The following is a 27,120-nucleotide window of genomic DNA, read 5'->3' as shown; positions in this document are numbered from 1 at the left end:
CCTCGCCTCGTCGGTGACAGATGCCGCCCCCGCACGGAAGATTGGCTTCGGAGTCCGTCCTTCCAACTGGTTTGTCCCTCCGGACGACCCGTAGCGCTTTCCTCTTCCCGCCCCCCCATCATGGAAGGAGCCGCGGCCTCCTCCGAGGGCCTGCGCTATGCCGAGTACGCCAGGGTCCCTACGGGCGCCGGCAAGGGCCAAGCCGAGCTGGACCGAGGGCTGGTGAGAGCGCCGGGGGCTGGGTGGGGACGGGGACGGGGAGGGGGACGGCAGCGCATCCCGAGAGTGCCGGCCGAGGGGAGGGGAGGGCAACAGCCAGCTCCCCCCCCCCCCCCCTCCCCCCCTGCCGCTGCCCGCGGAGCCGGGCCGGGGGTCGCGGCTCCCCCTCGGCCTGCTGCCGCCGAGCGGAGCCCCCCGGGGGCCCGGGTGGCGGTTGGGCCCCGCCGGGCTGTGAAGCCGCCCCCTACCCTGCTTCCCAGCCCCGGGCTTTCACACCCCCGCGGGGTAACGTATGCGAGCCGCAGGGCAGCGGGTCGGGGGATGGGGCTGCGGGGTCCAGCGTTCCCCATCTCCCGTGGGGGTGGGCAGGGAGGTCGGGGTGGTGGTGCCCGGGGGAGGAGGCTTGCGGCCCCTCGCCTCAGGCCGTGCGGGGCCCTGGTGGGGCTGCAGCGTGGGCAGCGGGACCCGCGGGAGCGCTTCAGGCCCCGCGTAAAGCGCCCTGCTGCTCCAGCGCTCACAGGCCTGAGCAGACAAGGCCTGAAATTCCATTCCCCTGCCGTAAAGAGACGATACCTGTGAAATTGCCACGTACTGTGAGAGTTTTAGTACCGCAGGCTTAGGTGTTAATGGTTTTGTAGAGCTCTGCTTCAGAAAAGTAATTCTCACCTGGCAGTTCATCCTGTGGGACCGGCTGGGTGGGCCTGGAAGCCGAGGCAAAATGCCTCTCAGGTTTCCTACCGTGGTCTAGTGGGAAGGGTGCTGTAACGTTATCCCACTCCTTCCTTCTGGTCACTTCGACTAGTTCGTGGGGCAGTGAGTTCTCTTTGGAAAAAAGTTGGGAAAAATACATGGGTCACTGCTTAAAGCACTGGATGGTGAAGATTTCATGGTTTTAAAATGGCTTTGAATATGTATTTACCATACTTCATTGTGTGCATCCTGTTACTTCTACAACATTTCATTTACTTTCTTAAAAAAATACAATTTTTAAAATCATAGTTTTCTAAGTTACTAATTCATTGTTACTACAGTCTACGACTTCCCCCCCCCTTAGGAGAGTCTTTCTGTGTATTTAACAGCAAGTTGTATAATCTTAAGAAGCTAATTCTGAAACTCATTATTGTCATGTCCATGCACTCTCCCTGTGGAATGCTGGCAGGGAAATTCCTAGTGAATTTTGTGGAGTCTTTAGGTCTTCTTGCCTGCCTCGGATAAAAATTTAATCTGGGCTTACTATGGCTTGCTTTGTTGGTGTGAGTTGTTTTGTCAGGTTCTTACTAAGGTCCAGAGACTGTGGTAGGTTTTTAGAAGACTAGGTTCTGAATTGCTGCAGTTTTCTGTCAAAATTTATTCTTTAGCCAGGCCTTTCAGTGGAGAATACAGTATTTTTCAGACATATATACATTGTAAACTGCTAGCATATGGTTGACAGTAGAAACTATTTCAGAGTATCTCTAGATGGTGTTATGTAGATAGATAGTGGAAGAAGGGACAGTACCCATGCTTATTGGGTTCCCAGCTAAGGAATTCAGAAGGAGGTCAAGTTGTATATAAACAAATTCTAAAATTTTGCCAGAGAGAAATAGCAAGATCAACTGTAGTGCTGCGCATCTGTTCCTCTAACGTCGTACAGGGTTACTGAGGCCTTCTTGCCGCAGTGGAAGGAGAGGAGTAGGAGAAGCGAAGTCTAACAGCAGCATCCATCTCTCAGGGCTGAAAGAGCTCTGTTCAGTATCCTGCCTTGAATCTTGTTTGTGAGATGCCCTGGATGTTAGCTGTACTCACTTGATCTTGGTCACTTTTACTCTTGTAGTTGTTTTACAAAAGCATTTGGAGTTTGGAGCGACAGAAGAAGAACGGTAGAAGCATAAAGAGCCTGTTCCCAAAGATACCTGCAAGAGGCCTTTGTTAATTAGTACATACTGAAGAAGATTGATTTGAATGCCTTATGGTAATGTTTCTATTAGTAAATCTGTTGCTCAGGTACCATTTCCTATGAAAAACTGTCAGAAACTTTAGGCATAGTTTTATATACAAACCAAAAAAGTTGCTGTGAAATAAATGACACAAATTGATATGAGAATTGGGTGATTGTGGAGAACAGCATCTAGCTGAAATTACTTTTAATTCACTATTGGAAAATAAATTAAATTTTGTATGAAGGTAAGACTGGAAGGAAGACATTAGATTATGAAATCAAATCTGTTGCAGAGAGTTTATAATATAATCCCACTTAAAAATGTATCTGGCTCCCTGTAGAGTTAGTTAGGTGGTTTGTTCTGAAACAGTCTTCCAATAAGCTGTAGTACCTACTCTTCTGAGGAACAGAAGCCTTATTCTAGCTTACATGTCAAACAATCATTTATTTCAGGTCAAGAATTTTTATTTAAGAGGAAAAGTAGTTTCAGAAATATTTTTGTCCACTTGGTTAATATACTTCTGTGTCCTACTTCTTAGCGGCATACAGCACTTAAAAAAAAAACAACAAACCAACCTTCCTAAAACAAAGTTTTTAGTTAAGCAAGCAATTTAGACTTGTGTACTTATTTCAGTGTAATTATATACTTCCTATTTTACTGATCCATGATTAAGCATGGACTAATAACAAAATGCTATCCAACCCATCAGAACAAATGATGATTTTCTCTGTGCTTTTTGTTCTATTACACTGTAGCTTTCTGAGCCAAAAGACAGTAGAGCTCTTGCTGTGTGCCTGAAAGCGAGTTGTGAGAAGAGCAAAATATTTTCCATTTGACCAAGCAGGGTGTTTTCACCGATCGTGTTAGAAGAAGCAGTGTATAAAATACAAATCCTATGCAAGCAGTTCTGTTTTAATATTCGTAAAGGTGATTCTTGTAGCGTGTGGTCAGATGTAATACTGTTGTGCTGAAATTTTAAAATTATGCATTTGAAATTCTTATAAATAAGTTTAAATTTTTTCTTACTTCATAGAAGGAGAAGCTGCAATGCTAGGAATTACAGAAGTTGTTATATGTTTTTTAGTATAGCGAAGTTAGAGACTGTGGGTTAGAAATTTGCAGAAAGAGTACATCATTCTTCCCTGTTTCTTCTGCTAAAAAATTAAGGCTACTGGAAAATTACGTGCTAAAGGATTAGGCCACAGATCTCTATGCTGATAGTATATGATGTATACCTCTAAACATACTGTATGTTAATTAATGTGCTTTATGCTCATTTGTTTGCCAAACGCTTTGGTAAATCAGGTCTTATAGTTGCCTTTCTAATGTGTGTGGTTTTTTATACATGTTTCTGAAAATAATTAAAAAAAAAAAACAAAACAGGTTTTGCAGATTTAGCAAAACTTTGTTTTATTGTTTTCTGTATCTAAGAGGGTTTGTTACTGAAAACTGAACTACATAGTAAAATTAAAATGCTGAGATCAGCAGAATAGCATAGGATTGATGAGTAACCTTTGGGAGCTGATTCATTGAATAAAGAAAGGGACAGATGTTACTTTTTAATCTTTTATTTCTTTATTTTTCCCTCTTGGATCTTAACAGAATGCTTTCATTTAAAACCTACATCTTAGAATTCCTAACGGCATTTTGGGGGCGGGGGGAGGGTCAATTCTGTCATAACTGCAAGTCAGTAGGTTTTTATTTATTTGTTTTTAGCCTTAATGAGTCTGAAATAAAATGCATTTTTCAAGCAATGGGAGCCAAAAATGGTCATGGTGGTAGTTGTATTAGCATACCGTAAGTGAACTGATCCCTTCCACAATGATAGTGAGTTGCTTTCCTTTAATATTGACACGAAAGGAGTGCATTTAGTTAAAGCTTTGGGCTTTATACTCTACATTTTAAAGCACCAGACTAACCTTGACTTATTCTCCTAAATAATCAACTGAGTTAAGTGAGCATGGGAAAGGAAACTGAGTCAAGCTGGACTTAAAAGACTTACTGGTGAGTACTTGAAGTTGCCAGTAATTTTATGAGAGAGGCTGTGTCAGTAAAAGACGAACCATGCAATCTTTCTTACGTGGATTCAAATTCAGTTTTTATCACATGTGTATAGCTAGGGTATTTTCACACCGTAACAAACATTCAGGATGCTTTGGTATGACAAGTTATCACTTCTTTGCTACTATGTGGCAAGTGACTCTTCTCTAACCTGCTCGTCATGCAAATAAGGTGAGTTACTGTAAACCAATATTTCTCAGCCTTTCCGGTGGTTGTACCTCACTTCAAAATGTGGACAATCTTTCATGCCTCTCTGGCTTGAGCTTTCCATCACTCCTACCTAGTTTTCTGGCTTGTCTTTATATTTCTGTTGATCCTGCATACTGCTCCTATTCTAGAAGTGCTGCCATGCTTCTTTTTTATCTGCTGTTTTCCAGGCAGCACTAGCTTTCCACTAACTGCTAGTGCTTTCCACTGAGATTGAAATAATGCATCCCAGTGGACATGGCTGACTCTATCAAAGGCCCTCAGGGGTCTCTACATTGTGTTCCCAGACTACTGTGCAAAAACACTTAAGCTATTTCTGCACTGAACTGACAGAGTCCAGGTATTATTTATTAGCCTGGTCTCTCTGCTTGGCCTTACCTGTGATGGGGTGTCTGCTGCTAATGCCTTGTTGCAACCTGCATACCTTGTTGTAAAGCAAGTGTAACTTAATTTGGACAAGTATAAGCTAATAAATATTTTTTTTTTTGCTAGTGTGATCTATTTCACACATTGTTGAGCTCTTAATTGACTGTAACCACTTAGTAAAAGATTCTCGCTGTTACTCTGAACAAGTCAAGGAAAGTCTCTTGAATATAAATCCATGGTCATGAACCACAGAACAGAATAATATAGAATTTCTGTAGGGTTATGATGTTTTCAGAAATGCTTTGGCTGTTTCTAGTTAGTGTCTTAACAGAGGAATTAGGGGAATTTTTTAGAAGGTTTAAACATTGAGAGCCTGGGAAAACTGATTTGTGAGAAGAAATGAAAAGAGTTTTATTTTAGTGAGGAGATGAACTGTATGCTTCGCTATTTTATATCTTCCACCATTTAAGGCAACATACTTATATTTTTTTCATGGTCTAAAGATGAGGGGAAATTTTGTGGAACTGAAAGGAACAACAGACATAAAACTACTACATTATTTTTACATTCAGAAATGAATGCTAATATCGAGACTGAAGACTACACTGAAATGGAAGAGTTAGGTTACTAAAATGGGATAGACAGATTTTTTTAAGGCCAAAACTCCCCCAGTCTTAACTTTGGAGCTCCACTTCCAATATGTTTAATGAGTCTCTCTTTTTCTACTAGAAACCTGTAGGCAATTGCAGTATTATGTTACGCAAATAGCTGGAATAGCCCCATCTGGGTAGGTGGGAGATGGGTACTTAGTTAAAATGCGTAGGATCCGGAAGCTACATATTAAGAAATACAGCTTTTTCTAGATGAGCTCAGAGCAGGCTACCACTTTTTCTCTACTGAGCTTGGTACTACAGGCAGCAATCACAGCCACTTGCCTTCAGAGCCAAAGCCATAGGAGCCACTGGCGTGATGGCAGTGCCTACATCTTGTACAGCTACCTGCTTGCTGGGAAAGTTGTCGACCTGTGTTCTAGCCCCTACTAAGCCAGCTCTAGAAGGCTTTAAAACTGGTATTTCCCAACTCTTCCCCTACTCTCTCTCTGTCTAGATATGAGATTGAATACAAAGACAGAATTTTAGCCCCAGGAATCTTAGTAGCAAAGGCAACTTGGATCCAAATACAGTTATTGGGGCACTCGCATTGAAATTTGGGCTTTAAGTCCTGCTGTCAGGCTTGTTGGTAGAAAATGTATAAACCAGTTATTGGATAAATGCAGAAGTCAGTCGAAAAGCAGGACATGAGCCAGCAATGTGCTTTCGCAGCCGAGAAGGCCAACTGTATCCTGGGCTACATCAAAAGAAGCGTGGCCAGCAGGTCGAGGGAGGTGATTCTGCCCCTCTACTCTGCGCTGGTGATACCCCACCTGGAGTACTGCGTCCAGCTCTGGGGTCCTCAGCACAAGAAGGACATGGACCTGTTGGAGTGGGTCCAGAGGAGGGCCACAAAAATGATCAGAGGGATGGAGCACCTCTCCTACGAAGACAGGCTGGGAGAGTTGGGGTTGTTCAGCCTGGAGAAGAGAAGGCTGCGAGGTGATGTTATTGCAGCCTTTCAGTACTAAAAGGGGGCTTATAAGAAAGATGGAGAGGGACTTTTTAGCAGGGCCACTAGCAATAAGACAAGGGGTAATGGTTTTAAACTAAAAGGGGGTAGATTCAGACTGGATATAAGGAAGAAATTTTTTACAATGAGGGTAGTGAAACACTGGAATGGGTTGCCCAGAGAGGTGACAGATGCCTCATCCTTGGAAACATTCAAGGACAGGCTGGATGGGGCTCTGAGCAACCTGATCTAGTCGTTGATGTCCCTGCCAATTGCAGGGGGGATGGACTAGATAACCTTTAAAGGTCCCTTCCATCCCAAAGCATTCTATGATTCTATGATATGTGGAAGAGAACGTTTGGTAATAAAAGCATTTTCACTCTCGTTATGTTTTGAATTCATGCTAAACAGGCCTAATCTGATTTCTCATGTTTTCTGGGGGAAAGTTCAAGGCATTATTGAACTATCATATGATAAGACAGGTAGAGCCACAGATGATTTTAATTCATTTGTTTCAAAGGTTACATGTAGGCTTTTCAGAAGTAGAACGATACCCACAACACTTGCAATGCTCATTACCCTTCTTGACTTCTGCAAACGTGTGAGAAGTCAGTCCCTTCTTCAAGGTTTACTACGTGTCTTTCAGCAGCTTCTTGTTCAACATGGAGATACTTATTGTCCTTCTTGGGCTGCCTGACTTTCTTCAAGCACTGTGTAGGAAAATACATACACCTAATCTGGGGGTTTTGAGTTAGTGAAAGGTCGGAGTTACTATTGTCTAAATCGGATGTTCAAGTCTTTTGTGGGTTTGGTTCCAAGACCCCAGTTAGACTTAAAGCAAATTTTAGCTGATAATGAACACTGTCTGAAATCTGTCAGAAGTCTGCCTAGTTACAAATATTTGTACTATAAGACAGCATCCAGCCAGTCATTGACACAAAGCAATGAAAAGAGATCACTGGGCTTCATGTCTTTATTGGGGCTTCCATGAGTTAAAGCGTGAAAGATGGAAGACGCTAACGTACATTTGTGGCCGTAGCGTTTAAGTTAATATTCCAATACCATTTTCAAGCAATGTCATGATGAGATTCCCAGTGAAGGACTTTGCAAAACAATTTTTTTTTTTTTTTAGTTCTTCATGTTTTTGTAATAAACTGATACTTTCTGTTATGTACTATGTTGAACTAGTCTGCACAAATAATTCCAAGTAATCCTGAATAGTTGTCTGCCTTGTGTTTTTATCATTACGTACTGTGAGCTGCTTTGTCAGTGTTTGTTCACTGGTTTGCTAATGGGTAGTTCCAAGTTAAACCTGATGTGTTGGCATGGGTTAATGGGACTAAACTGTAAAATCTAATGTAGCCTCTGGAATGCAGAACTTATTTTTATCTGTCGTGTAAATTATATATGAAATGTGCACGTCGGACATCAGAAATACTCGCTCTTAAAGTAAAAGGTGCATATATTTCGAATTAGAATTTGCATGTTATTCTGACTCCTGTTTTTCTGCTTTAGGCCAGAACTATGATAGCAGTTGGACTTGGTGTTGCAACTGTTGCATTTGCAGGTAAGCTAAATTACCAGCTGAGTGTGGAACTGTCACTTGTGAGCTGCTGTTTCTGAAAGGGTTAATGAAGTTTTTATGAATATAAATAGTGGAAAGTGGAAAGGTTGCTTGAGAGCACTGTGGAGAATTGTGTCCAGTTATAGTTCCTGTCCCTTCAAAACTCTTGACATATTTTCCAAAATTCTTTTTGAAAAGTCACAGCTGGAGAAATTAATTTTATGGGCAGCAGCTAGAAGGCTTCATCTGCTTTTTGTCTGCAAAATGTAATGTGAGAAGTTTACTTTGTTTATTAAATAACATATTGCAGGGTGGAGGCTCTTTAGTACAGAAGAGTGCAACAAGGTCTTGTGATGTGAAGGTGATGCTTGACAAATTCAAATAGAGAAAAATAGAAGGTTTCAGTGGCTACAGTGATTTATCATACTAAACTTCCCATCGTACATTCTTTTTTACCTGAACTCTGCATCTGGACTGTATGTTCTTCTGAAAAATAGGTTCTAGTCTGAACACAGGGCATGAGCTTAACATGATTTATACTCTGGGTTACTCAGACTAGATAACGGTGGTCTGTTCTGGTTTTGAAATACACAAATCAATTTCCATTATTTTGAGCATATAAAAGCACAAGCTATGTGCGAATGCATACACCAAGAACAGATGCAGTAGATGAACAAGTTGCACCAAACTTCAGCAGGTGTTTGCTGGGTAGAGCTGTGTTGTTGTTTTTATTGGGGAAAGAAAGACAAGGTCTTTGGTGACGTACACCCATTAAGCAGTTGGTTTATCTATGTGTTTGTATAGAAGCAGAAGAGGAATGCTCTTAGAATTTCTTCTGCTGGTTGAGCTGAAGAATTAGTGGCAGCTAGCAAAGAAGTGGTAACAGAAAGCATTAAGAAGAAGGTGAGGTAATATATTAGTACATCACAGCATTTCAGCAGTGGTACTCTAACAGCTGTTTTCACTTCTGTGTTAACATAGGCACAGGCTTAGATGACTAAAATAACCTACGGACACATGGCATATTTTAAGAATGAAAGCAAGATGCTATTTGAATGAAGCAGAGCCACATTTTATAAAAAAATTTTCCATTGTGTATAATAGTAAGTTACATTGTTAATGAATAATTAATCAAAACAGTAATTGGGAAGAGGGGACTTACAAGGAAAATCCTCCAGTAACATGGCACAAATCTTGATTCTGAAGTTGATAGACCTGCTTTGTACTTCTGAGAACGCAGTCTAATAGAGTTCCCTCTAGCCTTTCCTAGCTGTAAACGTTCACTGCTAGTGGGGAGTTGAATGGCTCTGAATCCCAGAAGATCCTCTCTTTGTAACAAAATAAAAAATGCAGTACTTACAAAATGTGTGATTAAGCACACAGCATCACAGCAAGAAACATGTAGTACATAGATTTCTTTCTTTGAAGACATAACCTTTGAACAGTATTTAATAAATAATGTATATCCAAAGCTAATGTTTCATACTAGCCTTTTTCTTAAAGTTCACAAGGCAGATATCCTCATTTATCATATTGAAATGCATTTAAATCTATTTAGTGAGCAAACACAATAGGTCTTTGCAGTCCATGACTAGGTTTTTAGATTAAGTATACTAAACTTCTTCCCCTCTCTCCCCCAATAGTACAAAGATTGAAAAATGTAAACCATAGCAAGCTTACTGTGGGATTTCGGCTGGGTAGGATCCAAAAACGGCTGTTGAGGGTTACTACTGAAAAGCAGTAAAGTGCAACAGTGCTGTACAGCAAATAAATGATACAAAAAGATTAACAAGGAAGGATTTTGATGTTTTGGTTGTTTTTTTTTAAACCAAAATTCTTTCTGCTGTAAGCTAATGAACATAAGTTGGAGACTTTTTTTCCTTTTAGTGAATGTTGGTTATAATTTCATTTAACTTCAATCTTTTCCAGGTCGTTATGCTTTCCACCTTTGGAAACCATTGGAGCAGGCAATTACAGAGACAGCAAAGAGGATTTCAACTTCTGTAAGTTTAGAGGTTACTTTATGCTAGATTTATGATTTTATATTTCAAGTATTTAGAAAGGAGACATTTTATCTTAAATACGGTAAGTGCCACTTAGATTATTTTTTTTCCAGGATAGGGGTGCTCCTTACTGTGTATGTTCTGGTGTATTACCTGGTATATTTTAAATCCTTGTGGATGAAGCTATATCAAAAGATGGTTGTGAGTTTGATCAGCAGTTCTGATTTTCCTGGTGATGTTCCATGTTTCAGAACTCTTTGCTAGTAAGTGTATGATAAATGGTTGAAGTGTGCTGTGAGAAAATAGCTAATTCCTAGAGATTACAAAGTAATGACTTGCAGCTTCATTTCGGGAAGCTAAAAATGTAAGAATTTAGTAATTTTTCTTTCAGATACAGTGTTAAAAATCAAGAAGACAAATTGATAAACTTCTAGGAAAGGTTGCCATAGAGATGGGGGAGCTTGTTTTCTTGTTCATATAAGAGTTGTCTTTTTTTTCTTCCCCAGCTAATTTGAACTTTTAACCAAGTTTTTGTCATTTGTTTTGCCCTACATATTTAAAAATATAATAATGAGGTAGAAAATCAGGAGGTAGAGTGTTGTGAGAGGAGCATATGCATTTCATTTGCCATCTGTACTTCATGTTCATGTGCTGAAGGTGCAAGCTTGATCAATGCAAGCTTCCTGGGGAGGGAAAGACTCGAAATGTGGGCTGTCCTCTTGGGGCTGGTCCACACTTGTTCTTAATTGCGATGTGTATCAGCCAGAAACAGTGCTCCTGGATCAGTTTTTACTCTCTGTTCCTCTATTGCCTTGCTGTTGTGAGACCACCACAAATTCTTTTTTTTCCTTTTCAAAGTAATTTTTTGAGAGAGATTCCCAAGTTGCCTGCCAAAACAGCAGAGGGGACTTTAGGTACTGCGAATTAAATTGCTTTCACATGATATGGATACAGTCTGACTTGCAGGCTTGCTGGAAGTAGCTAGCAATAAGGACATGTGGCTTCAGAGTAGGGAGTGCTTCAGTCTTCACCCTCCTTCCCCAGCAGTTTTGCTCCAGCATTTCTTCTTCTATCCATTTGTAGATATAGGCTAGAGAATCTAAATTCAGACATGTTCACATGAGAAAGCAGGCAGTGACTCTTTTTAACACATTGAAATATGACATGCTACTGCACAGAGAGGTGTCTGTTCCTAGGAAACTGTACCCCTCAATACTGGTATACTGGCTGAGCCAAGCTCATTACAGGTCTATCTCATTTTTACCACAGTGACTTTCAGAGTCCTGCAGAATTCATGAGCAACCATAAAGAGCAACCCAGGAGCTTCTGCATTCTTAGTGTTCCTCTGTCTGCCTTCACATCCTGCCTTACAGCACAGAATTGTATGTTGATTTCCAGTAAAGTATCTCTCTTTTGCTATTCTATTTCTGAACTTGAAAATACAAGTTTTCAGTGTAAGACGAGATCTGCTGAATACAGTAAAAAGTCTCTCTTCCTGTTTGCCATTGACTGTATGTATTTGTCAGCTTTACATTTGTGAGGGTAGTGATAATATCTTTCTTCTACAATCATAGTCCAAATTTAAGACCCTTGTATAATTCTTAGCCAAGATTATTTGTTCTTTACTACTCTACAGCTACTACATTCTTGAATTGTATTTTTTCCCAAGTTTTTTTTCTTCTTCCCTTAACAATCAATGATTTCCTACTTATAATTTTTCTTTAAAACAATAGAGAAAAGATTAGGTACAAAGATCCCATGTCAGTGCTTATTGTCCAAACTTCTTATTTTAGTGGCTTTACATTATTTTGTTTGGGGAATTTGAAGCTGCTGAGTATGATCTGTGGATTAGCACTTTCATCACATTTCTTTACAGCATATTGCCCTCTAAACTATACTGGCAAAGGAAATCAGGCAGTTAGTACTTTTACCTATGCTTACTGGAAAAAACATCTTGTGACATTTAGTGTCTAGGCTTAGTGTTACTTTGCTGGTTTCCTGTGGTGGTTGGAGGCACCCAACTTGGTCCCTGTGATTTTCAGTGGCTACTCTAGCTTTCTAGAATCAAATCCTGTCCCTCATCACCTGCTTTTTTTGAGAGACTGTGAAGCAGCTGCCTATTTAAAAGCTAGTTGTTCTCTCTGGAAGCCCCCACTCTTCCTCCCCCCATTTGCAATTCTTCTCTCCCCACTCCTTGTTTGCAATAGAAAGCACGGTTTATATTGGTTGCAGTCGCACAAGGTGATGTGCGATGAAACATCCAGATGCTGTTTATCCTTTCTTCCTGCTCACTAATAAATGACTTGGGTGAGGTCAAGTTGAGCAGTTATGAAGTGATCATTTGAAATGCCTGCTTGCTGTATCTTGAGTATATGACGCTTTCTATTTACTTACCTAAATAAATAACACGTACAGTCAACAACTGCACGCATCTTTTAGTCAAAAATAGTAAGTAAAGGCAAGTAGAAGCGTTATGTTTTATTCTGAATTTCTACCTCTCATTTAACTTTAACTTATGGCAGTTAAATATATATTCTTAAATATGAAGTGTAAATGCTGCTGTAATTTAGTCCTGGAGTCATTTCCCCACTATGACAAGTCATAACACTCGTTTCCAGAGAAATGCTTTTTTAGTTTGAGCCTAGTTTTGTTACTGGTGTCACAAATGCCAGTGACACTGATTTGTTTCTGTGTGTAGTGACAAGAGTCTGTTGCCAGTAGGAGGTACATAGCACTAAGGAGTCATTTGGCTTTTCTTCCTCAGGCAGACCTTAATGCTGTTAATTATAATGTTAATATTTCCTTAAAATGTGAAATAAAAACTCAAGGAAGTATTTCAATAGCATTCATTACCTTTCTTTGCTGAATCAATGATACTGAAGGTCGAAAGATAGAACATATTGAAGATAGAAACAGCAATTCTAGGCAAAATGAACTGTCAAAATACTCAAATCCGACAATCCTGAAAATTCTGTGTTCCAGAAAAAAGGGTGTCTTCTATCGCACTTCATTAGAGATTTTTGCACTGTTTCCCTTATTGGATCTGATTCTGTTCATACTCATAGAGTTCTGAATTGAGAGGTAAGGGTAGCAACCATCTCTTTTGTCCTTCATTGAAAATAAAGTTTCCAGAGAATAATGCAATTTGCAGTCCATTTTATATATATATATTTTTTTCTAACTGAAGTTAAGGAAGTTAAAGTTGATCTTAGCAAAGGTTGTATTATAACACAGCTTCTAAGTAGTTTGTTATTGTAGGGTTTGGGTTTTTTTTCCTTCCAGTGTTTGTTACCTTTCCAATGGAGAACTGTATTGGTGGTGGAACAACACATAGAGTTTTCAGAAAAATTCACTACTTTGTGTAATATGATGGATGCTCTCAGTTATGGAGTTTTGAATCTCTTACCTGGCATGGAAACAGTGATTATGCTTTCCCTGTGCTATGCCAGGAGAAGTATCTTGAAGATGTCGCGGTCCAAATGGATTAGATTTTCTTAGCTGACTGCTTTTGTGAAAATTTGCAAGAGTGAATAGACATTTGCAGAGCAAGTCCAGCCACTTTCTGTTCCCCCCTGCCCCCCAAACCTATTAACAGCATTTGTCAGGAAGCAGAATTTGCTTACGTAAGTTGCTAAACAGTAACGACATGCAAGGAAATGAAGTAAGTTAAATGATAGACCCTCCCCTCACCCCAAATAGTACGAAGAAATGGAGAGCTCATTTCGATGATTTTTCCAGTACAGAATTTGTTTGCAATAGCCGGGGTTAATAAATAACCAAGTGTTTAGAACTGCCCACTCATCGAGGCGTTCTCATAACAGAAAAATGTCTTGAGTATTGTTTCATTTCATTGCATCCATTGCTTAAAATTTACAACTAGGAAAAAAATTGGTTTAATTTGAATAGCGTGCAAAAGTTGTTTCATTAGGGAACTAGAAATTTGCCACGATGTTTCCTAAAATGAAGACTCAATGTTTCTTCCCCTTCCAATGGGAAAAATGGCTTTTATGTCCAATTTCCTTTTGCTTTAAATTCCGTTTAGGATCAAGAACTTAAATTAAGAATTGATTATTCTTGCTACGTGCTTCGCGTCTGAGAAGAAAATGTTTTTTCTTGATGACCAATTCAACAAACTGTTTTTGCTCTATGTGCCAAAGGCCACAGGCAACAGAATTTCTTTTTTTTATTCCTCTTGGCAGTGAACTGAATCAAGGCTTCCCGAGATTAGAGCAGTGTCAAGGAAGTAGGCTTTAAAAACATGAAAAAGTATTTCCGAATTTAAGCCTATAGCCATCCCTCCCTGTTCTCTTATTTCAAATATTATTTTAGATGAAAAATACCAAGAACAGAGATGAGCTGTGTTAGAGATAATTCAAATATTGCTCTTCTCTACATGAGTAGTGAACCAGTGTCCTCCTGTATTAGAGTTGTATGCCAGAGTTGAAGGGCAGAGAAGAATTAACCTTTTCAGAAATCCATCTGCACCTGGGCTGCTTTGGGAGAAGTTCTGAAATATCTTTCAGAGGACATGAAAGCGTACTTTTCTCTCCTGCCTGTAGTAATTGTTCGGCATCGTTGCAAATTTCTGTGCAGTTCTGCATCCTCAAGGGTGTTATCTGGTGGCCGTTTAAATCATTAGCATCGTTTCCTCTTGGAGGACTGGAGAAGCCCTGTGTGTTCCCTTAGTGTTACCTACTCTAACCTGTCCTGTCAGTGTGCACTATTACAGACCTGTTTTGTGTTACCCAGTAGCTATAGCAACGGTTCCTCAACAGATTTTTGTTGTAAGCATGACACGTCCACAGTTGCTTTGGCTTTGATACCTGTAGTGTTACAGTAGTGGTTATTTTGTGTATGGTTTGGGGTGGGAAGAAGGAAGGTAAAATTAGTTTCATATCTTAGCAGCACACCAAAAAAATCTTTTCTGCGGCTGTGTGTGACTTCAGGGTAGCAGTAGGTGAAGTATTTCTGAACCACGCTTTTGGGTGAATGTCACTCCTAAGCTTAATTAAAGGCTTGGCTTAGATATCATAGACAGAGTCCTTTAAATGCTTTAATGCTTTTGAAATTACATGAGAGAGTTTGTGTAAACATAAGGCAAAATTCTTACTGAATATGAATGGATATCTTTAATGAGTGAGGTGTTTTATTAAGGGCCAGACACATTTTCACTTGGGAGTAAAAGGAACACTTAAAAATAATCTCAGCTCTCAGGCCAGACTTCCCTTTGATAGCAACAAAAGAAGCTTATTTTTCCCCAGTTGATAGGTTTTGCATTGAGGAAAAAACTTCAGTCTGGTTGAGTGATTTCTGTGTGCCAGTTCCCAAAGGCAGGCTGTCTTGGAGCTACATCTGCTGCCTCTGGGACTTGTACAGCTTAGACCATTATTTGTGTAGCAACGGGCTAGTCCCTAATTATTCTTATAGAAACACGTACATTGGGGAGACCACTGCTAACCATCAGTGGTGGTTCAGTAACTTTTTTTTTTTTTAATTTAAAATATGTTTATGGCTGACAAATGTACTTTCAACCCATTCCCTATGACAATTAATTGTTGTAATGATTTACTCTCATCTCCATCTCCTTCATTTTAATGGTCTTTTCCCACTTGTGTTTTTTCTCGCCTTCTTAAAACAGTGGCTAAAGCCTCACATGCCAATGAGTTTAAAAAAAACTAACCCCGGATCCTGTATCTAATACTCATCAGTCATCGATGTCTAGGGAAGGATGTAAAGGCAAAATTGGTTAGGAGTTCCCCATATACTCTGCTGCTTTCCAGTGTTCTCCAGCTCAGTGATTTCCTGAAATAGATGCTGTGGCTTAATGCTAAGCCTTTTTATTTATTTATTTATTTATTTATTTATTTTTGCTTATTTTCAGGGTTCCTTCAAAGAACTCTTGATTTTTTTTTTTTCCAAGTAACATTTCTTCATGTGAAAAAACATACTGACTCTTCATCAGTGTATTATATTTATCTGTTCTTATCCTTTTATTGTTGTTTTTACCTACTTTGTAGAAATATGTGGAGTGATTGTCCATAATACCTTGGATGCCAAAGTATTGTGACTTTTGCCATTTTCCATTGCAGTGGTACCAAAGCTGTTCTAGACAAGTTTCCCCCTTTCCCTCCCCTGCCCTCCCCAACACACACAGTAGCACTCTATGCTAGTATGTACTTCGATTCTGGACTCTTTTGCCTGAAGGCAGGATTTTAATGGTTGTAGCTATTAATATCTCTTATTAGCAGTAGAAGATTGTAAAAACACAGATAGTTATTTTTAAGTCATTTTTTGTATGTGTTAACACTCAGGAGAAGTCCTTTCATATTATCTGGTTTGTACTTGTTCCATGCCTTGAAATAAATTATAGATGAATGTAATGCTCTGAATGAGGTCACATAAATACGATTTAGGTCCTGGCACCTTGTACATGAAACTAATTATTGCTTGTTTTCCCTTTCTTCTTTTTAGACTCTCTCATCATACTATAAAGGAGGGTTTGAACAGAAAATGAGTAGGCGAGAAGCTAGTCTTATTTTAGGTATAAGGTAGGTGTGTTGCATTAATATGTTTTTGTTTGGTAAGTATTGAATGAAGAAAATGCATGTTGCGAGGATGTGGAATACCCTTGCCAAAATCGTAACTTTTTTTTAAGACTTCTAATGGCTTATAAACCATTCTAATATTCTGCTTAAGCTAAAAAGCAAACAATAAAATGCTAATAAAACATGCGACTTCTGTTTGGCTTGAAGGCATGGTAACATATTGCAGTGGAGAATCGGTACTCTAGAAATAATCAGAATAGCACATACTGTGCTAATTAGTGCGATCACATGGCCTGGTCTCCAAAAAACCCCTTGAGATAAGTAATATGGTAGATTATATTAATAAATGAGGAAAACAAATCAATTTTGCTCATTTTTTTTCATGAATCAGTAACATTATTTTTTCTTTCTTCACTCTGAGTTGTTTGGGTTTAAAAAGTTGCAGCATATTCCAAGCAAAAATATTTGGAGAGACTTGTCATTTAGCGTAGATATGGGAAATAATTTCCAGGCTGAGTATTCAATGGATTTTTCAGCGGATATTTTTAAAAAATAATTAGATGGCCAATGATATCACGCACCTTAGTGTTTTCTCTAAAGCAGGTGGTGAGTCTGAGGGCTTTCCAGATGAGGGGAGCAGATCTTACCTTAGGTAGTAGATGTCTTGTTTATGGTTTAGATCAGTTCTGAATTTTAAGGGGGGGGGGGGGGGGGGGGGAAGATAAGGAGGATGGTTTTAACTATCCCCAGAAGAAATTATTTCAGATGGTGAAAGCTGGGACTTAAAATCCTATTCAGTGTGCTGTTTGTGTTTACTTGTAACGTAATGGAAATTATGCAGATTTAGCATTCATTTTAAGAAATTGTAAGATAAAACATTACATTTATTTGAAATATTTTATGCTTGCACACTGAAGAAGAGATTTATAGGAATGCTCTTCAGAAATATTTCCTTTGGCCTTTAAGTTTGATAAGGTATTAACATTTGCACTTTATAAGGGCAAATTCAATGATATTCCAGAGTAGCACATGGAAGCTCATTAAAGTGTGTTTACAGTGGCAGTGCCTAGGCTGAATACTGCTCGTGTACATGTCTGAAGTTTCATCACATCTGAAATCAGTCCCCTTTAATTTTAAATTTTAATAGCTTGAGTCTGCACTGGGAATAGTGACGCTGCTGCTTGTGTTTGGACTGAGTCTTGCAAATATCAAGACTTAGATTTGAGGAAGGTTCTTCTTAATGTTTAAAGGATTCAGCCTTTAATTGTGTAGAAGCATGGCTAACATCTTTATAGGAAATTTTCACATTGTTTAAACACACTTCTCTAGACCAGTTTTAACTGGCTGCTTACTGTATTATATACATCTAAAAATGCCACCAAAAAAAAAAAAAGCAAGTGAGTTTTCAAGTGTTACGGAAAATTACAGGGTATGCACAAATGCACAAACTAGATCTGTCTTGGCCCTGATCATATTATTATAACACTTGTCCTCTGTGTCATCACTTCCAAGTCATATTAAATTTTGAAGCAAAGACTTTCTTCATTATTTCAAATGCTGAGTATGCATGGGCAGTATAAATAATAAATACAAGCCATAATAAAGGTGAGCATTTAATGGTAGCTTTTACATTTCAAATAACTGGCCCATTACACGTTCCAAACATTATTCTCTAATAACCATCTTGTAAGATTGCAAGGGTTTTGGTAGAATCATGCATGTGCATGATTTATATTTAAGCTATGTAAAAGGTATCCAAAGCTATGAAGTACTGTGTTGGAAATATTTACTAATTTTAAGTGTTCTTGCATTAGTTGTTATGAAGCAGCACTGATTACTGAAATTCAATATAAACATAGCAATAATATTAACAACTGTGTACTCTGTAGAAGGAACTGCTCATGGGAGAGATGGGGGAATGTCTGAGACGACATGGGAGGTGAAAATGATAGGAGTGTTTTCCAAATATTAGACAAAATGGATGCTAGCAAAATATAGCTGTCCTAAGTATAATGGTTTACAACTATCAAATCCCTAATGCTGAACTTATGGTTAGAAAATATGTCTGAAAATCGTGAGATAAAATTCTAGATAAAAATGAATAAAATTTTCTGTATTGTACCATTTCCTCTATGAAACAAGATGCATAATTTTTCTTTCCATAGGAAATATTTAATTGTTTGTTAATGTACAAAATATATAAACACAGTAGTTTAAAAATGTTTAAATCATTATTCTTAACACATAAATGACATAACAAAAAGCATTAGGCTATAGCATTAAAAGAACACAGTACATTGTATAAGTGTACAAACAGAAGTGTATTTAAGATTTAATCATTGTGATTTTGTTTGTTTTTTTTTAATTTAATTTATTTTTAAACACACCTTACTGCACAGGTATATCGTATGATCATAAGACCACACAAGTTGGGAGGGACCTCAAGAGGTCTCTAGTTGTACCTGCTGCTCAAAGCAGGACCACCAGTGGGGTCAGAGCAGATTGCTCAGGACTTTATCCAGTGGGTCTTGAAACACTCCCGAAGATGGAGAATGCACAACCTCTCTGGGCAATCGGTGTCACTGCTGCACTCTTTTGGGGGTGGAAAAAGTAGTATGTGCAGGCCGCACCTCCCTTTTCAATTTGTGCCCATTTTCTCCCACCTTCCTACCATGCATGACTGTGAGAGCCTGGACCCCTGTTCTTTCTGACCTCCCTGTAGGTGCCCGGGGGGCTGTTGTGAGGTCCCCCAGCAGCCCTCTCTTCTTCAGGGTGAATGAGCCCTGCTCCCTCAGCCTCTCCTCAAAGGGAGAGTGCTCCAGCCCCTGACCGTCCTGGTGGCCTTTGCTGGACCTGCAGTGGTTGGCCAAGGTCTTTCCTGTACAGAAGTCCCCAAACTGGATGCAGCAGCTAGATGTGGTTGGCCGAGTAGAGGAGAACAGCTGCTTCTGTTGACCTAGTGACCATGCTCCCGTTTGTATAGCCCAGGAGGCTGTTGTCCTCCTCTGCTGCCAGGGCACAATGCTGGCTCTTCTTCTTGCTGTGCCCCAGGTCCCTTTCAGCAGAGCCGCTCCCCAGCCCGGCAGTCCCCAGTCTGTAGTTCTGCGAGGGGCTCTTCCTTCCCAGGCGCCGGGCTCTGCATCTGTCCTCGTTGAATTTCGTGAAGGGTTCCTATCAGCCCATTCCTGCCGCCTCTCCAGGTCCCCCTGAATGTCAGCCCTGCCCTCCAGGGTATCGACTGTTCCCACCAAGGTGATAGACTTCTCAGCCAGTTGGTGATGTTAGAAGGCAGCATGATGTTGGCGTGACTCAGGTTGTGAGGCTGTACCAGTTCAACAAAAATGTGATTTTGACATTAAAGGTTTTTTTGCTAGTGATTAAGAATCTTTAGAGACCAGTCTCACTGTGGGATAAGCAATATCTTATAAACTAAGCAAATTTCATGTAAAACACCATTTTCACAGTTGCCTCCTGGAGCAGAAGTGCGTGATTTTCCATAATATGCAAGTGCAACTTTTCCACAGTTACGCTTTGACCATCTGAGTTTCTAAATGTGGTGTATCAACTTTCCTTTTTATTATTAAAACACAGCTTTACAAATAAAAATCTGGATTATTATTTTTAGCTGTCTGATAACAAAGAGTTTCATTTTTATATTTATATAGTTCAAGGCCTTTTACCCTCTGTTGAATTTTTACTTTCTGGGTTACTTACTGTTCCATTGAAGTATTCTTTTATTATGCACTTCTATAAACTATTTTTGCAACATACCCTAACTTCCCTGTGACAGAATAATAATTAGAGGTTGTTTACGTTGGGAATGTAGTTGGGCTGATACCTTGCATTCAAACTGTACCTACAAAAAAATTAATTGAATCATCACTGATTAAGAAGTCGCCTGAAGTGGAAAACACTGCTTCATTGCTGCACGCTAACAAATTATGAAAAGCTAAACCGTTCAAACTGTCCTTTTGCATACGATAGCCTTACTGTGTTGGCATACTGCATCCATAAGTGGTTATTTGTCTGGTAAGGTACATATTTAATTTAGGCCAAGTACGTATTTTATGTATCTGTCATTGAAGGAAACAACATTAAGTAGCACTTGTAAATCAGCATGTCCCTGAATGTAACACACTGAACAGCTTTGCAAAAATAACAAATACAGGTTTTTGTTCAGGCCCCAGCAGAAAGAAGAATTATTTATAGCAGCTATAAAAATATTTACAGTATAACAAAATGTGGTAATATTAAATATTTGTTGTTTTGTCACTGGCCATATAAATACTTATTTTCTAGGAGGAAAAAAATATGTTTTCTGCATTTAATGATAAGAATAACCACCTCGATACACCCTAGAGCTGCTGGGTTTCCCCCCTCCCCCTTTTTTTTTTTATTTTTCTTCCCCCAAATTGTTTATTTTAAATGAATGAATGTATTGCTTTTTAAAAAAACCCTGAAACATATTTGTATGTGTCAAATACACAGGCTTCTTATAAATGTCCTTCTCAGTGTGTCTTTGTTATTGTTACTTCCTCAGAGATGCAGTTTTATGTTTTGTCCACAAGATGGTGAAAATCTCAAGTTTTAATTATTTTTGAAGCCAGTATAAAACTGTTAATTTATAGCCTGAGCACAGTGGCATTTATGGTAAGCACTTCAATTTGTTTTTGCAGTCCATCTGCTGGCAAGGCCAAAATCAGAACAGCCCATAGAAGAATCATGATTTTGAATCATCCTGATAAAGGTAAATAATTATTACTTTTCTTAACCAGAGCTGGAAAGGAAGAAGGTTAAATGACATCCTTTAAGTTTACTGATTGTGTAAATAACCACACTGAATGCAAATGTATGTTGTTTATTTATAGACTTGAGCTCTTGTGTGTCTTCTCTCAGATAAACTAAGCTTTATGAACCACGGTTTTACCTATCTTTCTTTAATGTTGTTTTCTGGACTTGTGCTGCTTCAGTTAAAACTATGAGCTCAGGGACCAGTCTTCCATACTTAAAAAAAAAAAAAATTATTCAAAAACAAGAAAAAATTACCTATAACATTTTTACATTAAACTGACATTCCTGTTTTGAACAGAGATGGATCAGTCACATGTATGAAAGTAACTTTCTGTGGGGAAATGTTGTGCAGTCACTAAGTACATCATTGATGAATTTCAGACTTCCTGGAATTCACTTGGAAAAAATGTAAAGCTGGGCACTGTTGCTTTACTGGCCAGGTTTTTAATGTAAATTTATCTTACAGAAAGGCTATTATTATAACTTTAACTACACTACAGCTGGTTGAGAAAGAAAGCCCATATGTTCGTTGCTGTTTCTACTTTAAAATAACAGATGGTGAAGAGTTGCACTGTATTTCAGAAGTCAAAAGGGGAAATCAGAGGGTTTTTATATCTTTTTGACAGAATTACAGGGCTCCCTGCCAGCACCCCATTTTAAGAAAATGAAAAAATAACTGTGACCACTGGCCATGGGAAGTGTTTAGTCGATGCTTTGCTCTGCTGTCTTCACCCCTCAGTTTAATTCTAAAGTTGTCCTGCTTATTCGATTTCACGCTTTCATTTTTTACACTTTTTATAATGTATAAGCTGCACAGACATAGAAGAGAAATTCTCTTTTAAGAGAGAGAATTTCTGCATTTCTAATATATTATGATGGTCAGAGGCCTCTTAACCACTAGAGTACCTATTAGATCAAAATTTTTTTGATAATGAACTTCTAAGTTTATTGTAGCAATACTTTAGAGACGTGAGCCAGAACCGTGAATCTCCATGTGGATGTTGAGTAGACCTAAAGAGGCAGTTCCCTTTACGAAGATCGTACATTTTAACGACCCACTCTTACAGCTGTAATGCACCTGCAGCTGGGCACAGTGTAGGTTTGGATGGATGTAGTGAGCCCTCCTGTGTGCTATTAAGATGGAGCATTTTCTCAGTAGGAACACCAGTTGAAGGGATTTGTGCCTCTGTGCTACCCCTGCAGCTCTTCTGGCACGGCCGTAGAAAAAAAAAAAAAAAAGTCTTGTGTAATATCTTCAGCTGCAGAGCTAGGGCCTGGAGTAATCTTGAACATGTGGCATCAGAGAGACTTGTTTGCTTATGTATACATCTTGATTTCTTCTGGCTGTGGGTAGCACAGATGTGCTTTTAGAAATAATATTCAACATTAGAATGCTATTTTAAAATAATATTTTACCAGACGGAGTTGATAAAAGAAAGGGCAATAATTACAGATTTTAAAAGTTACATATGTTATCTGAGATCCCAAATGTTGAAGAGAGAATTATGAGAAATAAATAAATAAGAAATATATAGAAGTTTGCATAACATCCCTAGTGAGCGCTACTAAAATGGTTACTCATTAACCTTTACATAGTTCAGTTTAAATGTGGTTTTACATTGTATGTTAATTTATCAGTTACTAATTTTATGAAAAGAGTATTTGCTCACAGAAAAAGAGGAAGAGAGAAGCCTTTTGGACTTGCCCTAATTATAAACAAACACTTAGACAATCACAAGATTGAGTTTTCTATCATTGGAGGGTTACAAAATTAATATGGCACTTAAGGATGTAAATGTAGTGAAAACGGTACATGTAGAAAATCAATGCACGTTTAAAAATTACGTGGGATACATTTTTATTGCAGTTTTTAGTCTTTACTGTTTGTTTGATCCTCTTGTCTACTCTTTCAAAGAAGCAATACTCGATGTAGTAAATTCTATTCCTGGCTAAAAGGCAATTGGTTTAAAAAAAGGAAAAAAAAAAAAATAAATAAATTCATTTTCCAGTAGTCAGTTCTCTACCTTTCCTCTGCCCTGCCTCGCTTTCCTCTGGTGTGTCTTACCTATTAAGGCTACATTCAAAGAAAACCAAAACATGAACAAGAGAACTCTGTTACTTTCTCCAGTTGTTTTATTACACCATGAAATGACTTTATAAAGATTTGGATTCCTGCAGGAATGTCCTAAAGAAGTCTGTAAGCAAGCCTTGCCATGTGTGTCTACAACTAGTTCTGCGTGTTTCTTCTATCATTATTTTTTTGTGATGAGTTGAATAGAATGAATGAAATGATGAATGAAAAATTATGATTGAACAAATGCCTTGGAAAAGGCTATTCAGTGCACAGTACTGCTGGGATCATATTTTCATGTAAAAAAAATATAGGTGTATATAGTAAGTGGTTAAGTTACTGATGTAGACCTTGTAATGTTGTTGTTGGTGACTGTAGGCAGATGGTTGGCACTCAGGGGGAGAGTAAAAAAAACAAACACAAAAAGACCGCTGAACTGTAATCAGATTGTTAGATGGAGCGTAAAGCAATGACTGTTCAGGACTAGAAGTTAGAAGGCGTACCATGTTTAAATAGCTTTAATGTGATGGTTTCTGGCTGGTGATTCCAGGCATCTATTACAGGAGAGGCTTGGGGTGGGGTGTGTGTGTGTATGTGCATGATTCTTTGTCAAAATTATTTATAGAATTTTACCTCTTAGTTTTTGGGGTGGGTGGAAATAATAGCTATTAGCTTTGGATGAATGTTCAAGACAGCTGACCTTGCATACGTTTGCAGCAGCATTGCACTGCAAGTCTAAATCACACTGATGTAAAGTGATTTCAGATTTCAGTCTTTGAGACAAATTTTTCAGTGTTATTCTTCAGTGACTTCAATTTTGATTACATTTTGCATTTTTCCTTATGAATTATCCTTAATATCAATGTCATTCTTTAAGCAGTTGTATGAAAAGGATCTATTTAGGAAGGAGGAGCTAATAAAAGTGAGTAATAAGGGGATGCTCTAAGTGAAATAGTTTGGTACTTAATGCTGATGTGTAAATGATATTCCTTCCCCCTTTTTCTTCTCAGGTGGATCACCTTACTTAGCAACAAAAATAAATGAAGCAAAAGACTTGTTGGAATCCACTGCCAAAAATTGAAACCTGAAGCCTTGGGTCATAAGAGATTCAGCAGATACATTGTGCAACAGCTTTCATGTCTACTTGCTCTGCACAGTTTCTTAACACTGCATTGATTGTTCCTATTTATTGTCATAATTAAAAGTTTAAGATTATTTAAAAGCAAACTGGAATCTTTTACAGTTTTCTAAAGTTATGTACAGTTATGCTCCTGTGAGGAGCAGGGAGTTGGACTCGATGATCTTCAGGGGTCCTTTGCAACTCAAGATATTCTATAATTTCTGTGTATCAATTTTAGTGTATTTTTACTGAATTATGATCCATTACAAGCTTTGAAAATGTTCTTCTACTGTCTGTGTTTTTTCTTAAGAAGTAGTTGCTTCTTTCCTTAAACTTTCAGAGCTTTTTAAAATTTAAAAAATAGTCTTAAATATAGGATTTTTTTTCTTCATTGGTGAAGACTTGACCATTCCCAGAAAATCTGTGACAATGTAATGAGTCATAGGAAGTATGGCAGGCTCCGTACGGCAAGTTTTCAGCATCACCTTACACTTGAGTCTGTTCATCTGTGAAATAGTAGGGTTTATTCATGAGTGAAGTTTAAGAGGTGCAATTCAGAACAAAATGACTAACAGGACTACAGAGTGCTGTTTCCATTAGCTGTATCTATGGGGCTTGGAGATATGAAGGGTCTTGGGTTTGGTTAGCTCTTTTGCCTATTAAAAGAGCTCTGAAATTGTCGTAATTGTTCGGACATGCTTTTACTTCAAGTCACAGAGTACATTTACTCTGTAGCGGCTGGGGTAGTGCAGGGGTTTTCATGGCAGTGGAACTGAAGAAGGTAGGTCTGCGTGGCATGGAGTTCAGATGGATTTTACAGGCTGCGGTTGTCTAGGTCAGTCTGGTCTTGTCAGCCTGGTGTAGGACTGATATTGCAGGGAACAAACAGGACTGTACCCCTGCTGATAGTTGCTTTGCTTATGGCTCTGGGTGGACTTAGCACTGTTAGTTCTCCAGTAATTCTCACATCTCTGCATTATGCTCCGTTTCCCCAAGTATCATACACACCTCCTTATGTAGCACCCTAGCAACCTAGTGCCGGCTTTGGGGAATACTGAAGCTATGGATTTCTGACTTTAAAGAGAACACGTTTTAATTGACAGCTGAGAGTAGATGCTATTTAGGGCACTTGGCTGCCGCAAATTCCTACCAGTAAGTTGGCTGCAGATGAATTAACTCTGCTAAGAGGATGACGATGAGATGAGACAGTCTAGTGGATTCATTGCAAGACTGAAAAACTTTCTAGTATCCATTCAAACTCATATCATTTAAGGTACAACAAACAACTCACTCAAGTGCTACAAATATAAAATTTAGATATCCCGTTTCCTAGGTTATTTAGCCAGAGGAAAAGTGGCTAAGAGCAGTTAAATAATTAAAGCAACCAACCTCATATTATCCACCAGAACGTGCATTTTTCTGTTCATCCAGTGGTGGATGTCCAAATTATATGGATTTTTCCTTGAAAGGAAGAAAGAACATGAATTTATTTTTTTTTATCAGGTTCCTTCCACTTTGTCACAATTACCTTACTTTCATTAAAAATAGATGAAAAAAGTTTAAGTTGACCCTGAAAGAAAATACTAACTTTAGGTCATTTAGAGACTTCTTGACAGTTAGAATGGCAGGACATATGACACAACTTGACTGGATAAAGCAAAAAAAGCTGCAGGGAAAAACCTGCCTGGGAAGGGGCATATGCTATAGGGGTGCTATGCTTGTGACATTTAAGTAATGCTCCAAAATGAGAAATTTAAAATTAAAGATAATGGACTTTATTCCTATGAAGTAGCCTTAACTGTTTTTTGTTAAAGGAGTAGCCACCAATTAGTGCACATTTAAGGTTAGTTATTCCTTTCTGGTACATCAGTACGTATTAGCAAAAAAAGAAATCATGAAGGTTTTCATTTTGGGAGGAGAGAAGTGGGGTGGTTCCTCATTTTCTGAAGTGGAGTCTGGTAAGTGATCAAAATTCATTGATCAAAAGTCATTGTTCAAAAGCAAAATTGATGTGTATGGTAGGTGGCAAAAACATTCTCTGTAATGATTTTGAACTGACTAGCTGTTGTTTTCATATGGTTGTCTTTTTTTCTTTCTGAGTAAAATGAGGTATAAAGAGCTATACAGTAGCAGTTGAAACAAATGCATTAAAGATAGCTACTTTTTCTGTTCCTAAAAATTAACTTCCCATGTCTTTGTAGGAAGTACGGGGTTTATTTTTGTCAGATTGTGTTGTGGATAATTTTCTTCCTGATCTATTTATTTATATTTGATTATTTTGGGAGAAACACTTTTTTCTGGCTTTCAGTTATGAGAGAGATTGTCCTCGTTAATAAAAAGATATAAAACCACGTTCTGGTTCTGCTTTCTCCCTCTTTTCAGAGCAGACTACTGACTGATTAACAGATTTGACAAATTAACATATTTAAAAAGTCAGCAAATTAACTTTGGCCAGTCGTATGTCTGGAAAATGCTGTAAAATGAGTGAAGCTAATGAATAGCGGTTGTGAAAGCATCATTATTGTATGTCTGGTGCCATAACATCACACGTACAATAGCATAAGTATGTATCCGTGGAAGCAACTAATTTTTCTCATCTGTTCACTGGCAAAGCTTGCTTTACCTACTAAATGATGTTTGGAAGGATGAAGA

At 38.5% G+C, this 27,120-nt stretch overlaps 1 protein-coding gene across 2 annotated transcripts; it reads left to right on the top strand.

The window, feature by feature from the left end:
- The first annotated feature begins 9 nt into the window (after positions 1 to 9).
- On the top strand, positions 10 to 26,768 carry DNAJC15 (DnaJ heat shock protein family (Hsp40) member C15). Of its 2 annotated transcripts, none has more exons than XM_082337162.1 (6): positions 10 to 222; positions 7,890 to 7,941; positions 9,868 to 9,941; positions 16,413 to 16,489; positions 21,163 to 21,233; positions 24,359 to 26,768. In XM_082337162.1, exons 1-6 carry the CDS (start codon positions 121 to 123, stop codon positions 24,427 to 24,429), a joined length of 447 nt encoding a protein of 148 aa, XP_082193288.1. In that variant the 5' UTR covers positions 10 to 120; the 3' UTR covers positions 24,430 to 26,768. The 2 variants fall into 2 exon arrangements, with proteins under 2 accessions (XP_082193288.1, XP_082193289.1); XM_082337163.1 differs by lacking the exon at positions 10 to 222 and adding an exon at positions 3,962 to 4,142.
- Positions 26,769 to 27,120: the final 352 nt, after the last annotated feature.

The sequence above is a fragment of the Platalea leucorodia genome (assembly GCF_965183815.1).
Source record: "Platalea leucorodia genome assembly, chromosome: 2".
In the NCBI taxonomy this organism is placed as follows: Eukaryota; Metazoa; Chordata; class Aves; order Pelecaniformes; family Threskiornithidae; genus Platalea; species Platalea leucorodia.
The sequence above is the reverse complement of the archived record's forward strand: the minus strand, read 5'-3'. Positions and strand labels throughout refer to the sequence as shown.

Coding starts and splice junctions, on each gene's coding strand:
- DNAJC15 (XM_082337162.1), top strand. CDS start 121: ATGGAAGGAGCCGCGGCCTCCTCCGAGGGCCTGCGCTATGCCGAGTAC. Junction 223..7,889: donor CCGAGCTGGACCGAGGGCTG/GTGAGAGCGCCG, acceptor TTTCTGCTTTAG/GCCAGAACTATGATAGCAGT. Junction 21,234..24,358: donor TTTGAATCATCCTGATAAAG/GTAAATAATTAT, acceptor TTTTCTTCTCAG/GTGGATCACCTTACTTAGCA.